At 54.0% G+C, this 14,023-nt stretch overlaps 5 protein-coding genes across 5 annotated transcripts; 2 read left to right on the top strand and 3 right to left on the bottom strand.

Annotated features, from left to right (window-relative positions):
- Positions 1–265: 265 nt before the first annotated feature.
- Positions 266–1,733, bottom strand: PHYSODRAFT_506933 (hypothetical protein; the record flags this gene model as incomplete). Its single annotated transcript, XM_009531228.1, has 2 exons — positions 266–985; positions 1,137–1,733. 2 exons carry the CDS (start codon positions 1,731–1,733, stop codon positions 266–268), a joined length of 1,317 nt encoding a protein of 438 aa, XP_009529523.1.
- Positions 1,734–3,084: 1,351 nt separating this feature from the next.
- Positions 3,085–3,766, bottom strand: PHYSODRAFT_354820 (hypothetical protein). The gene has a single exon (XM_009531227.1). The coding sequence runs from the start codon at positions 3,717–3,719 to the stop codon at positions 3,276–3,278; it is 444 nt and encodes a 147-aa protein (XP_009529522.1). The 5' UTR covers positions 3,720–3,766; the 3' UTR covers positions 3,085–3,275.
- A 353-nt stretch (positions 3,767–4,119) lies between these two features.
- Positions 4,120–6,130, top strand: PHYSODRAFT_302198 (hypothetical protein; the record flags this gene model as incomplete). Its single annotated transcript, XM_009531226.1, has 5 exons — positions 4,120–4,185; positions 4,245–4,419; positions 4,591–4,719; positions 4,763–4,925; positions 5,146–6,130. 5 exons carry the CDS (start codon positions 4,120–4,122, stop codon positions 6,128–6,130), a joined length of 1,518 nt encoding a protein of 505 aa, XP_009529521.1.
- Positions 6,131–6,399: 269 nt separating this feature from the next.
- Positions 6,400–8,619, bottom strand: PHYSODRAFT_507552 (hypothetical protein; the record flags this gene model as incomplete). Its single annotated transcript, XM_009531225.1, has 2 exons — positions 6,400–8,058; positions 8,128–8,619. 2 exons carry the CDS (start codon positions 8,617–8,619, stop codon positions 6,400–6,402), a joined length of 2,151 nt encoding a protein of 716 aa, XP_009529520.1.
- A 2,359-nt stretch (positions 8,620–10,978) lies between these two features.
- On the top strand, positions 10,979–14,016 carry PHYSODRAFT_315967 (hypothetical protein; the record flags this gene model as incomplete). The annotated part of the gene is made up of 2 exons (XM_009531224.1): positions 10,979–11,143; positions 11,560–14,016. The coding sequence occupies 2 exons, from the start codon at positions 10,979–10,981 to the stop codon at positions 14,014–14,016; spliced, it is 2,622 nt and encodes an 873-aa protein (XP_009529519.1).
- Between the last annotated feature and the right edge of the window lie 7 nt (positions 14,017–14,023).

The following is a 14,023-nucleotide window of genomic DNA, read 5'->3' as shown; positions in this document are numbered from 1 at the left end:
TTCCGTCCGAATAGCTGCAACTCAAGTGATTTCCCCATGGCGCAACAAAAAACCATGTTGTCAGGTCATGTTATTTCCCCATGGCGCAACAAAATACCATGTTGTCAGGTCATGTTGGTGCATATCAATGCATTGTATGGGGACAGCGTTAAAATTTGACTCGATAAGTTCCCACAACCATTTCGTGGCCGCTTGCTTGCTGTATTTGCTGCAATAGCCTAGCACTTTGACGGGTCTTTTCTCTATGGTACTGATACTGCATTTACTAGTCGAGCGAGCCGAGAAGGCGTCGCTTCTTCGAGCTGCTAGTTGATCCTTCGTTGCGCCGGACCTTGATGAAATGCACCTGTAGCCGACGACTGCCAGAGGTAGACATCCCTCGATGCTCGAAATTTTTGCGCACCTTTCGAAGATCATGCCGCGCGGCGTTCAGTTTGTCCACTAGTTCTCGTTTGTTTTCTTCTACCTGCTCTAGCTCGTCCTCCAGCTGAATCATCTCCTGCTCCCTCTCATCAGGGTGGTTTGTGAACGAAGCCGTGATATCGTTAATGATCTTCTGCACTTTCGCCTCAGCTTCCGGTACTTCTGCCTCCATGAAATCGACCGACCGAATAAGTTGACGCTCTTCCACTCGTAAGCAGTACTCACAGGAGTCACTCTTGTCGCGGGCTTTGCATTGGGATAAATGCGCGAAATGATGCTCCACTGCTGTGCACATTGGTTGAGTGCACACTTGTAGATCCAAGTGGTGTTGCAAGTGTACCAGGATCGACTTGCAGTTCAGCAGACACCGCTGAGCTTTCGATGGTGCACAAAAAGATGCATCCACAATCGCATAGCCCAGCTCCATTACACCGTCGAATTCCCGCTGCGCCACCTCCTTGCCATCTCCATTTTCAGCTTTAGCCAGTAGTAATTGATTGATAAAATCCGCGTTGAAGTTTGCGTTGCCTGGAATGCTATCACCCAGCGTGTCCTGAGATTCCTTGGTATCTGCATCATCATCTGCATATCAATCAATGCAAGTACCAGTAAGTTACACGAGTTAGAGAATTGCACCATCGCAGAAAACAACCCTTTAGAAGATGCGTACCTTGAGCATTCTCCTCGTCTTCACCACTTCCAGTCATCGACACATCATTGCTGTCATTTGTTGATGATTCGGCTGCGGATGCGCCAGCCGTGGCATCTTCGCTTATTTCAGCAGCCTCTGGTTCTCGTTTGATAACGACGGCATCACTGAAGTGCCACTGATACCTTGAGAAATTAAACACGGGAGCACTGCTTTCGCTGGCTAGCTCATTAAGCCGGTCCGTTTCCGCTCGAAGAAGCTGCTTACGTTGGGTCCACGTGTTAATGCTTTGCAAGCAGAAATTGCGATTCGCTTCACTTTGTGCGCTTCGAAGTGCGCGACGCTGGTCACTGATCAAGTGATCTAGAGCGGCTACGACGCCAAGACTTCGCCGTTGCCGAATTCGAATGCAAAACGGACACACAAACTTTTTGCCATCGATGCTAGGAGCCGTGTCCTTCTTCAAGCACGCGCGACGATGCCTGTACACTATCAATATCTCGGAGCACTTTGGATCTCCACACATCTCGTCCCGCTTACAGTGCTCGTAGTGCAGGAGAACAGAACGACACGTGTCCTCCTCGCACTTTCCAATACGTGCACATATAAGCGCGTCCTCGATCACGAGAGCCGATTCGATTCGCGTTGCCAGCATTTCCATTAGCACCTGGTCGGTCGTCGGGAACCAGCGCAGCAGCTTGTCAAGATCGACAAGCTTTGACTGAGCAGTCGGTTGTTTGCTGGGTGTAGTAGCTGCAGAAGGTGAGGTTGCCGTAGTGGATTCTGAAGCTGGCGTGGGCGTAGTTGACGATTTCAAAGTAGCATCAGAAGATGGCGCAGATGGAGGTGCTGGAGTTGAAGTGGCAGCCGACGGAGTGGGTGGGTCTTCCTTCCGCTCTTGGTCCCCATTCGTGTTCACTTGCTCGCCCGTCTTCGGTTCTGCACTCTTTGCAGTCGGCATTGATGCTACTGCTGAGTTTCCAGTCACTGATTCTTCCGCAGCAGGAGCTTCTTGTGCCTTCTCCTCCAATTCGCCGTCCTGTTCAACGCTAGCGTTGTCTCCGTCCTCTCCGCTGTCGACCGACTCACCCACAGTTTCAAACTCGAACTCTTCTTCCACCGACTCGTTCTCCTTCTCTCCATCCTCTTGCTTCGTCTTTGCCGGCGCCCCTGCATCTTCTTCCGCCCCCGCTACAGGATTCACCTTGTCCATCGCCTTTTCCTCTTCTGGAGCTGCAGGCTTCGCATCCGCCGCATCACTAGCTGGAACTGAACGTGCTTCGACTCCGTTAGTGGATGGATCTGTAGCTGGTTTTGCCTCCGCTTCCACGCTGCCGTTGCTTGCGTCAATCACTCGTGGTGAGCCCCACGCGAGATACGAACGGGTCTCTCCGTAGCTGCTCGTGAGCTGGTGGCTGCGCGCGAAGCCGCGCGAGTGCCACAGTATGGAGCAGCTGGAGCAGAGCCGCTTCTCCGCGCGGGGGTCGCACGTCGAGCACTTGTACAGCCAGCGCGTCACGCCGCACCAGCTGCACAAGTTGTCCATGGCCGCGCGCTTTGCCTGATGTGAATTTTGCGTTTGACAGGTTCAATCCGCGACAAAAATCGCGAAACATGATGGTGTGGCGCACACCAAAAACGAGCAGCCAGAAAAACGCGACGAACCCGCAACATGGGCCGGAGAAGCTTCTTCTTGGCCGCCCTGTATGAGCCTGGAGCGGCTAGAAGACATGAAAGGGTAGCCCAGAAGTAGCTTGAAGTGTAGCAGATGGAAGATAGCATGGAGATTGGTTCAATTACACATGAACTAGGGAGGAAAACCACAGATAGTCGGGCATGTGATCAAGATGAGTCAGAGCTCATGAAGACCACGCGTCGCACCGAAGAAGCACGCTTGCTTTGACTGCTAGGAGTCCTATCCTAGGACTGCGCTCCTGCATCGGATAAACACTGAGAAGGTGGTGACAAGACCAAGCAGCAAAAGATCCAACCCCACGTAGAACGCCCTGACTCAGCACGAAAAACAAACCAAGCTGAGATTATCGCTAGCTTGCACTTTCCTGCTGCTTACCGACTGTCCTCGCTCTCCATCTCACCCGGCGTACACTCAGCAGCCGCAGATCCCCCCGTCGGAAAAGGACGGAGTGGAAAACCGGCTGCGGCCGCGCGGCCTGGGACGAAGATCTCCTACTCCTAGCGTGCTCTAAGTGGCGTACTTGGCGGTCCATTCGCGGGCAGTGGCGTCGTGGCGCGCGCGGTCTGTTCTATAAATTTGCGCGATCTCGGGCACCAGCGGGTCGTCCGGGTTGGCGTCCGTGAGCAGCGAGCAGATCGACAGCAGCACCTTCGAGATGGTCAGCGCGGGGCTCCACTGGTCCTTCAGGATGTCCAGGCAGATGCCGCCGTTGGCGTTGATGTTGCAGTGGTAGATGCGCGTCGTGAAGTTCACCTTGGGCGGCTTGAACGGGTAGTCGGCCGGGAAGTAGATGTTCAGGAAGTACACGCCGCCGGCGTACGGGCTGTCCTCGGGGCCCATGATGGTCGCCTGCCAGTGGAACAGGTCGTCGCCCACGGGTCCGGCGCTGCAGTTGGCGGGCGGGTCGCGGCCCAGGTCCTGCAGCTCCTTGTTGATCCGCTTAAGAGCCATCTTGTGGTGTCCCCCCTCGTGTTGCTTCGACTCCGCTCTGCTGCTTCCTGCTACGAAAGGAAAATGACAGCAAAGCTGCGGGGGGCCCAAAGGGGGGAGAAAGCTCGCGCGATCCCCCTGAACGCGCAACCGCCCCATTGTGCGGCTGTATGGCGGTTGCCCGAAAAGGGCCTTCTGGAAGTTTTTCTCCGTTTTGCCAAGAACGGACCTGGTGGGTCGAAAATCTCGTACTTAGCGGGGAGAGGCCTCCACACCTGATTCACCGCGCCGGATTGGCCAAAACGAGCGGCGAAAGGGCAGACCATTGGCTGAAAATAGATTCCGCAAGTCTCCCTTGTCGGCTCCGCAGATAGCTACAGGTTGTTGCCTTGGCTTGCTCTCTTGGGTGCATGCTCCCAAGATGGACCAGCTCACGGCGAGAGCAGGCCGGATTCAGCATGTGCCTGCTGCTTGCTTATCATTGCTGGTGGGCTAGTCGCATCGACCCGACGCGCCATTCCGTGCTGCGCTGCTGACTGAATGCAGACGGTATTTAGGATTACAGGTAGCAGACGACGCACTCGACGTCCGCCGCCGTCCACATCAATCAACACCTTCAACTCGGCGGCATGGCGCGCTGCTGGCACTTGGCTGTTCATCGTCGCCGACGACGAGCAATTGCCACCGTTGCCTCGCTCATACGTTGCCGCAACGCAGCAAGGTACATGCATCTTGCGGCGGACGATTGTACGACGTCAGCGGGGACAGCCTTGCTGGCGTCGCCTGCTTGGTCGTCAGACGACCACGATCATCCGCCAGGCCACGGCGCTTTTGGGTTGGAGGACTGATGAGCCCGTGCTGGACTTGAACTCTTGACACCTGTAAAATGCAGTCGCGCTTCAACATGGTCGCGTTGTGGTTGGCCAAGAGGGCAATCACCACCTGGACGTACAGTACCCAGCTCCCATGCCGAAGAGGAAGACCAAGCAGCCGCAGCAAGCGTTGAGGGCTCCTTCTCAGGGTAATCGATGACAGAGAGCACCGACATCCCTATCATGCAACAGTGTTGCAGCAACACAGCGTCGACTGTCACGGGTTTACGCCGCGCAAATCTCAGCGCCGCGAGGCAACCCCCACCGCCCGCGCTCCCACGAGCTGCTTTTTTCACGGTCCCCCCATGCAAGCCGCAGGCAAATTCACGACTTTGCTCGACGATGTCGTCGAAGCGTAAGTAATAATCAGCTCACGCGGGTTTCTTGCACCTCCTTATATGAATAGTAATGCTGGTCATTTGTAAAGACACGTAGATACAAATTTAGTTCCATGCATCTGTTGTGTACGATGTGCACACTAGATCCCTCAATATTACATGTTTTCTGTATTCATTCTCGCAGGTGCGGCACCGCTTAATGCTTTGCATGTGAAAACTGGCTGGATTGCGGTCCAGCGGGCGTCACTCGCGCTCTTGCCTCCGACGCCCCGTAGCGCTCGGCTCACCTACCTCCAGCTCCAGCTTCCACCCCACCTACCTCCCAGCCAGCATGGGCGACCGGTACCGCAGCGCGCAGTCGCCGCGCGACAGCAGCGGCGGCGTCTCGGACGAGCGCTTCGGCAAGCTCGTGTCGGAGACCAGCAAGGGCATCTCGAGCTTCAACCAGCTCACGCGCAGCATCGCGCAGAAGATGTCGCTCTTCGGCACGCCGCAGGACTCGCGCGCCAACCACACGCAGATCACGGAGCTCACGGAGAAGGGCAACAAGCTCGTGGCCAAGATCAACCGCCGCCTGCAGGAGCTCAACCGCGGCACCAAGGGCCCGAGCGGCCGCGCGCGCCGCACGCAGATCAACAAACTCTCGGCCGACTTTAAGAACCAGGTGCGCGTGTTCGAGGAGACATGCGAGCGGCTGGTGGAGTCGGAGCGTCAGTCGGTCGAGTTCATCCGCCGCTCCTCGCAGAGTTTCAAGGGCGGCGACGGCCGCCAGAACCGTGGAGGCGCCGAGTTCACCAACTACAGCGAAGACCAGATCTACGCGCAGGCCAACGTGGTCATCTACGATGAGGACGGTGCGTTGCGAGTTGTTTCATCCTTGTTGCAGGTAGTATTGAGGTCTCACTCGATTTGTAATGTTGATAATGCAGATCTGCAGCGGAGAGAGGACGACATTATCCAGATCAACCACCAACTGCGCGAGGTGAATGCCGCCTTCCAGGAGATCGACGGGCTTGTGCAGGACCAGGGCGAGATGGTGGTAGAGATTGTGGAGAACACCGACACGGCCAAGGACAACGTGGAGAAGGCTCTGGAGCAGGTGAAGCAGGCTGAGCAGCGCAGGAAGTGCTGCGCCTGTTCAAAGATGAAGCTCATTTGTATCGCCATTTTCGCTCTGCTTATCTTCATCGCCGTCATGGGTATCATTTTCGCTGCCAAGTAGACGACTGCTACGGTTGCGAGGATAGTCGTCGTGTTGCCTGTGTGGCTTCGTCTTCTTGTAGGTATGGGCAGCTGTGGAGCAAGAAAGTCAGGGGCTCCAAGCAGCGGAAGCTGGTTTTATTTCTAAATAATGGGTTGTATAACTTTGTGGGCAAGCTGTTATCTCGTGTTGGGCTCGGCTCGGCTTGTCTTGCAGCGGGATTCGCTCCCAGCTCGGTGACGCAGAATAGTTGTGGTGTGATATGCACAGGAGGCTAATAGGCATTGGCACTACCGTTCTGGTACTTGAACCCTGGCTCCAGTCTCGGTTATCATGTGTGATGCTCGACGTGGCCCAAGGCTGGGCTTTGAACGCGAGCCTCGGAAAATCGAGTCCGCTACCGATTTCATGATGTTGCCGACGGATCCGCTGCTGTGTCGTCGTGGACGCGTCGTAACTTCCGCGGCGGGCTCTTCTGTGACATGGTGGCGAGAGAGGAAGCGAGCCTTCGAGGTTGTCTCCGACGAGGAACTGCCCCCACTTCCTGCCTGCTTCGTGCTAGAACTTCGACCAGTGAAGCGCGTCCTGGAGTCGACAGAGAACATGGCTGAGAAGGGAACCACAGTGTCGTGTTCGGACGAGTCGAAACACACCGCGCATACTCGTTCCTTCTCGTTCACTGCTTCCACGAGACCATTAAAGTATCGTGCCGATCCGTGAACGCGGGCCATGACGGACTCGCCCACCATGAAGGTTACTGGAGATAACTCAAAGCCCATCGTGTCGATACTGTAATTTGTAAGCCGCTGGTTATGAGAGAGAGCGCTGACATCATCCAAGCGGGTTATCTTGTCCGGTGGCATTTGCGACTTCTTCTCGCCGTAGTCGAATACCAGTGTATACAGGCAGTTGAGTGTTGGAGGTGGTATCGTTGCAATGGAATGTATTGTTGGGGACGCCAACGCTTCGACACCAGTGAGTGAACTCGCTGATGGAGTTGATATGACCTCATTTGAGGTGGCTGGAAGATCCTGCGATGTCTTCGCGATAATTTTGGCGGAGCAGTATCGACCAAAGCGTGAGCTCCAAGCAAGCACGTAGTCTCCCACAGCATACACCGGTTGCCGTGATCGATTGAAGCTGTCGTTTGCAGTCAAGGTGGCGGTGGCCTTGGATATTGTGCGCTGGTGCTCCACGCTATCGATGATCATTTGAGATGGAAACACTTCGAACGCAATGGTACCGTCTGAAAAGCGCAGGTCACACGCTGATGATGCATGCGTTTTGATAACGATGCAGCTCTCAACTGCGGCTTTCCGTGGGTGGTCGGCTTTGACTTGGTATCCTTCCTCAAGTATTGGGAAACTGTCTTTAGCTCCACTGGAAGCCTGCATGAGTACAGCGTTCTTGAGAGACCGCACGTCCTGATCTGCTGGAACACTAGCGCGTTTCCGCTTAAAGATGAGGTTTGGAGGGATCTCATAGCCTGTGGATCCATCTGCAAAGTCGACAGCCGCTGTTCGGTTCGAGTAGATACCATTCAGAAGTCCCAGCTTCTCTTCTTCAGCGGTACTGTCAAGATCACCATTTCCAGCCGAACATTTGACATAAATCTGGTCACCGATGTACACTTTGACCTTGTTGTTGCAGATAAGGAACTGGTCTTCAGTGATTGTCACCGCAGCCTTCTTCTTCTCGCGCAATGGGCTGATCTTATCGGCTGGCACGTTCACAAGTCGAATGCGGTTTGCAAGTAGAACATGAAAGCGAGACTGACGCTCCCGCTCCAACGTTATTAGTCCACGCCCTGAAAAACGGCTTCCTGGGTACAACGAGACGTGAACCTTTTGACCAGCATAAAGCACATGTTGTGAGCGCTCCAAGTCACAAAGCTGTTGCTCCAGTTCATAGACAGAAGGAAGGAAATCAACTTTGTCCTTGGGCACAACCTGCACCGAGATACTCTGATCATCCTCAGTCACGATGGCGTATCCACGGCCTTCAACTAGTTTTGTGACCGAGCCGTATGCCCGTACTCCATCGGGCGCGCGCTCGTAGACAACCCGGATACTGTTGCAATCGCCTCGAGACGGGGGTGGTGCTTGACCTAAGTTGGTGGCGTTGCATCGAGCCGATTTCATTGTGTCGAGTTTTGCTACCATGAGACGAATACGTTCGGCCATAGCGAGCTCGTCGCTGAGCTTGGAAGGCTGAACCTTCTTGTTGCCGCGCATGAAGTACTCAGTTATGACCTGCTTGAGACTCTTTGGTGACGGGATGATTTGTTTCATGCTCTTCTGCGTGATAGACAGTCGATCGATCTGGGAGATTGATGAAATACTGGATCGACGTCCTGTGCCACGTTGAACCCGCGCAGCTTTGCCCATACCAAACGTCTGGGTCATTTGTTGCCATGGTGTCATAGACATATCCTCCTCGCTCGATTCATCTGAGTCACTCACTTGCGTGGAATCATCTTCGTAGCCTACGCCACACTCAAGGCGCTTCATTGTCAGTGTTTCATCCTCCAGAAGGTTCCTCCAAGCACCATCGTCTGCGCTAGGGGGAACGCTACCACACTGACTGTGACTATACACCACCCCACTGTTAGTTCGGGAGTCGTCGAAGCTAATAACCATTTCTTTTGGTGGCGAAACGGAGAAATCCACCATGACGTGTTGGGACGGCAGCAAATCCAGCTCTGGGGCTGATAATGAGTCCACCGAGTCGCCGTCACTCATTAAATCTAGCTTAGGCAATGACTTTCGTTGCGGTTTCGCGTCTGCCCCTGGTTCGAGACCGCTGAAGCTCTCGCTGTTTTTCCCACTGTCCGATTCATCTCGCTCTTGAGAGTGCCGTTGCTTTCGCTTTTGTGGACTCAGGGTGTTGTGTTCCCGCAGCATGATGTCCTCCCGTCTTACCCGATAGTCCAGAGTTCCGTCGTCGAACACAACCATGAACACCCCAGCCCCCAGATACGTGGCGATGTTACCCGAGTAGAAGTAAGGGGTTTTCTTGTATCGTCCGAACACGGCTTGTCCGTAGGTCCACTGGCTGTGCAAGGGCACGAATCGCGAGGCGGATGCCTCAGGCGTTGGTGTTGAACTCTTGATGCTCCGAATATCTGAAGTTGATTCGTGAAGACTACGCTTCTCATCATGCTGGCTGTTTATCGCAGCTTGGACTTGGGTATCCCATGTGTCGTTCGTTTCAACTGCCCCGGGGGCTATTGGAACGACTTCTTTCGGTAATCCAGCGGGTAATTCCCTTTTAGCTCCCTCGTCATGCAGTAAAATACGATCACTTAGTTGTCGAGCTGGCGATACTGGGATATTCACCTTTGGTGCAATGTTCTGCTTGCTGGTGATCGCTCCGTCGTCGTGGATTTTCAAACGATCGCTGAGCTGTCGGATGGGGGAAAGAGGGATTCCGGACTTCACTACTACCCCAGGTTTGTTCACGGGCTTTTCGATGGGGCATTCTTCGGAATGGTGAGACGGAGAAGTTGGTCTACTCCTTCGCGGAGAAACGACGGGTATTTCCTGTGTGCTGGTCGAAATCGCATCATCATGGACTTGAAGGCGTCCGCTGAGCTTGGTAGCAGATGATTGTCGACTAGACCCGCTCGCGGCGACTTCAATGTCTTGGGGCTGGAGACGCGCACTGAACCGCTGCGTTGGAGAAGACGGGTTGCTCAACCGGGGAGGTGGCATCTCGTCTTTGGCAGTCGCCATTCCAGGTTCAATTGCTTCAAAGAGACCGCTAAGTCTTGACGGTGAGGACAGTCTGGGAGATGGCGCCCTCACCTTCGGAGAAACATCTCGGATTTCGTTTGGGTCGGACTGTGGCAGATCGTCATGAATCAACCGGTGCCCCGTCGATTTCAAAGCTGACGATGGTCTATTCGTCGACGGCGACGTCGCTCTCGAAGGCTCATTCTCGTCATGGGTTCCGAAGCGAGCACTAGGGGGTCGAGACGGTAGCGACCTTGGTACCCTGGAGTCGGCAGCACTTACACCACGCATCTCAATAATTGGCGAAGGCCTTCTAGGCAACCAAACGACGTCCACTGGTGTGGCGGAGAAACCAAGGAACTGAGACTGATGGGGGCCGTTTATAGCAGGTTATTGTTGGCCGACAAAGACCCTCTTGTTTTAGCTGCCAAGCGACAACAAATCGAGCGCATGCAAGACGCCAGCTATCCTTCCCTCCTCCCTGTGAGATAATTTTACGCCCCGTTTTGGTTCGCCATCAACTGGTCTGAAACTGGGGGCGATTGACATTGTATTTGCAGGACGGGGATCCAAGCAGCAACTAACCGACTAACGAGCGTCTGCATTTTATGGCGCGCACGAGTCCAAACGAGGAATTAAATAATACAAGTAGATTGGGGCTATTTGTCCAAACGTAAGTAGATCATGGGGACTACTTATAAGTAGATCAGACCATCAGCGCACAGCGAGCGAAGCGAACCCACGCCTGCGGTTTGTCAGCCCGTGTGCGAAGCACGCGGATGCAAACCCAGGACCCAGCATTGCCCTTCTAGCAAGCGGAGGCGACGCGTGCGAGCCGCAGCGGGCTTGTTAGGGTTCTGTCCAAGCGAGCACAGCGAGCCTTTAGGGTCTGGAGGGCCGCGCGCAGCGCGTAGCAGGTGATAGTTAAAATACGTTTAATCAACGTCCCCCAGTCTACTTATAAGTAGTCCCCATGATCTACTTACGTTTTGACAAATAGCCCCAATCTACTTGTATTATTTAATTCCTCGAGTCCAAACGCTCAAAAATCACGTTAACTTCAACTTCATGACATCATGGCTACAGTTCTGAAGTAACGCTAACTTTTCAGCCAATCGCCGACTTCATAGGCAAAATGTTGGAGGCCGGCTCCAAGGTCGACGATGGCGATCTCGTGGACCCTTGGACGCCTCCGTCCACGCAGATGCAGCTAGCCGTACACCACGACCGATACACCCAGCTCTTGCGTACATTCCTATCGTGGAAACAGCGCGCTCAAGCGCAGTGTGTGCGGAGAAAAGTGAGGCAAACAGTCAGCAAAAACCTGAATTCACTCACGATAACTCTTGACAAAGACTAATAGTGTGAGGGGTTCTGGTATAAATAGCGGATCGCCGCAGCTTGTCGCGTGGGCTCTGTCTTCTACCAGCGGATCTTCTGGACGCGCTGGCGCGAGTTTGTGGCTGAACGAAAGCAGCAGAGACGAGAAACTCAAGAAAATGAAATGGAGGATCTGGAAGAAGAGGAGGAAGGTGCCAATAGTGCCGATGTTACCGAGGACACAATAGCAGCAGGTTCTATACCAGATGAAGAAGTAGATTCTCTTGAACAAGGTGCTGGAGTTTTGAGGACGCAGATGGAGTACTTCAAGGTGCGAAGAGCTGCCACCTTTTTTCTTCTCCAAAGCAACTAACCAAGTATTTTGTTGTTGTACAGAGGTGGGAACTTGGGGTTGAGCAGGAGAAGAAGGACACTGCAACCAGCGCTAACTTCATTGTACGCATCCGTTCGTTACACGCTATTCGGCGTTGGCGAGGGTTTGTCCGGAAGAAGAAGGATACTGATGTTCTCCAGCAGCGTGCCTACTTCTTCTTGTACTATTGGCTACTCAAGCGCTCATTGGGTCAGCTCGGTCGGCACACGCTGGTCAAAAGGCGAGAGCGGCAACTGACTTTGAAGATTGCGAAGGCGAATAGAAATCGCTTGCTGGTCAAGAGCATGCAGCGCTGGAGATTGCGTCTACGATTGCATGAAACTCTAACTCTGTGGAGGGACTATGTGCAGCGGCGGCGGCATCAGAAATCTCTGTACCAACCCATTACCGATGCTCTGACGCGCAAAAGTCACCAGCGCTTGCTCCAACTTGCATTCGATGTCTGGGCAAAGCAGTGTGCAAGAGCTCAGGGGCAGCGGATGCTAGTTCGTGTTGTTGAGCGCCACATGTACCAAAAAGTGTGCAAAAGAGCGTGGAGGGCATGGAAAGTGAGAGTCCACCAGCTAGCTCAGCTTGACATTTTCCACCGACGACGCCAGGAGCTTCGGTTGCGACGCGTTTGGGATGCCTGGAGTGCTCGGACGCGAGAAAAAGAACACCGGGAGCAGCAAAGACGTCGCGCAGTGCGCCACAACTACCTGACGCTGTTACGTATGGGATTTAAGGGTTTTCGGGCTTGGCGTATTCAAGGAAAACTCAGATTAAGTCGAGTGGAGACTATGCTAGACGCTGCAGACGCTAGCACCATAGCGTCCGCGTTCTCACGTTGGGACCATTTCACGAGCAGCAGGAAACTTCAAGCGTTAAAGCGCGACCGTGCTTTACTTCACTCGCAATCACAACTGTTGAAGCGGGTTTGGACGAAGGGGTTTCTGTGCTTCTTCGCCAGAGCTCAGACAAAGAAGGTGATGGTACTTGCTGCAAGTGAGCAGTACTATAAATGCACAGTGAGACGCTGTTTTCGTATGTGGAAGGAGATGTGGCAAGCAGAACGAGATCACGAGGTGGCTCTGAGCAATGTGTTACAAGGCTGCATGGCCAAGAAAGCAAAAGCTACCAAAGCTGCAGTGTTCGAAAACTGGTCGGAGTTCGCTCGCGCGAAAGCTGCTGCACGAGTTGTAAACGCCCAGGTCCGTGGATATGCACAGCGACGCGTGCTTCAAAAATATTTTTCGCAATGGATCTCGTCTGTTTCCGTACTGCGCTGGCAGCAAATTACGCGTGCACGCGCCGAGCAGCACCACAAAGCCGTAATGCTTAGGAAATGCTTCGCCCGGTGGCGACACAATGTTTCGGCGCGCCAACGTTACCGCAAAAAGACACGGCATGCGCTTGTCCACTGGAAATTGACGTTGGAACGCAAAGCGTTCGATGGCTGGAAGCAGTACCTGGAGATGAAGAGAAGTAAGCAACAGCGCATCCACGAAGCTCTCGAGTTTCGACACACACAATTTGTTCGCGACGGTCTGCGCCATTGGATGACGACCGCAATGCACTTGCAGGAGCAGCGTGAGCAACGAATGACTGTAGCTCAAGCAAGTAACACGACGGCCGTGTGGCGACGAGTTGCAGCAATAGCTCGTCACTGGCGTTACCTTGCGATCCGGCGCAGAGCTCTCAGATGTAAAGGAGAAGTCTCAGTAAACCCGAGGGATGCACCCCGACGAATTCCAGACGCACACTCGGCATTCGAACGCGCATCAGCACCACAAGCACACTCCACGCCGACTGTGAAGCTACCGCGAGGAGATGCGGGCGACCGCGGACATGCAAATGCTGCACACTCAGAAAATTCCAACTGGACAAATGAGCGATCTCCACTTTCCGAGTTCGTCTTGCTTCCAAGAAACCGGCCCCAACCTCGAAGACCTGTTGAGGTTACGCTCTTTGCCGACGCAAAAGCGGAGAGCTGGCTAGGAGGCAAAGAGAACAGGAAGACGCGCGAAGTCTTACGCTGTGGCTTTGATTTTCCTGCCGAGAATTTTGTTCCTCTCAGCTTACCACCGGACAATCGAGTTGATCCGCCCAGATCACATAGAAAGCTGCCGGCTACAGCAGCGGCCATCGGAGGACAGTGTAAATGCTGCGGAGTGCCGCCTACCTCAGTGGCTCCAGCTATGGAAGGTGATCTGCTCCTACCTAGTACTACACTGGGGCAATTGGAGACGTTGGAGCAGCAACTACTGGCACTAAGCCGGCGAAAACGAGAGTGGGTGGCGTTTCAACAACAGCTCGACACATTACGTGGAGAAGTAAACACAAACCCACGACTTCAGTCGAAGCTTCGATCAATGGAGGAGCAGCACGCGACTCGAACGAAGCAATGGCTTCGCACAAAAGAACGCATTCGTTCACTAGCAGCGGAGATCCAGTTTTTGAGAAGTGATTTGCAAAGATAATCAACTC

This window comes from Phytophthora sojae (assembly GCF_000149755.1).
Source record: "Phytophthora sojae unplaced genomic scaffold PHYSOscaffold_5, whole genome shotgun sequence".
In the NCBI taxonomy this organism is placed as follows: Eukaryota; Oomycota; class Peronosporomycetes; order Peronosporales; family Peronosporaceae; genus Phytophthora; species Phytophthora sojae.
Note: the sequence above shows the minus strand (reverse complement) of the source record. Positions and strands in the feature narration are given on the sequence as shown.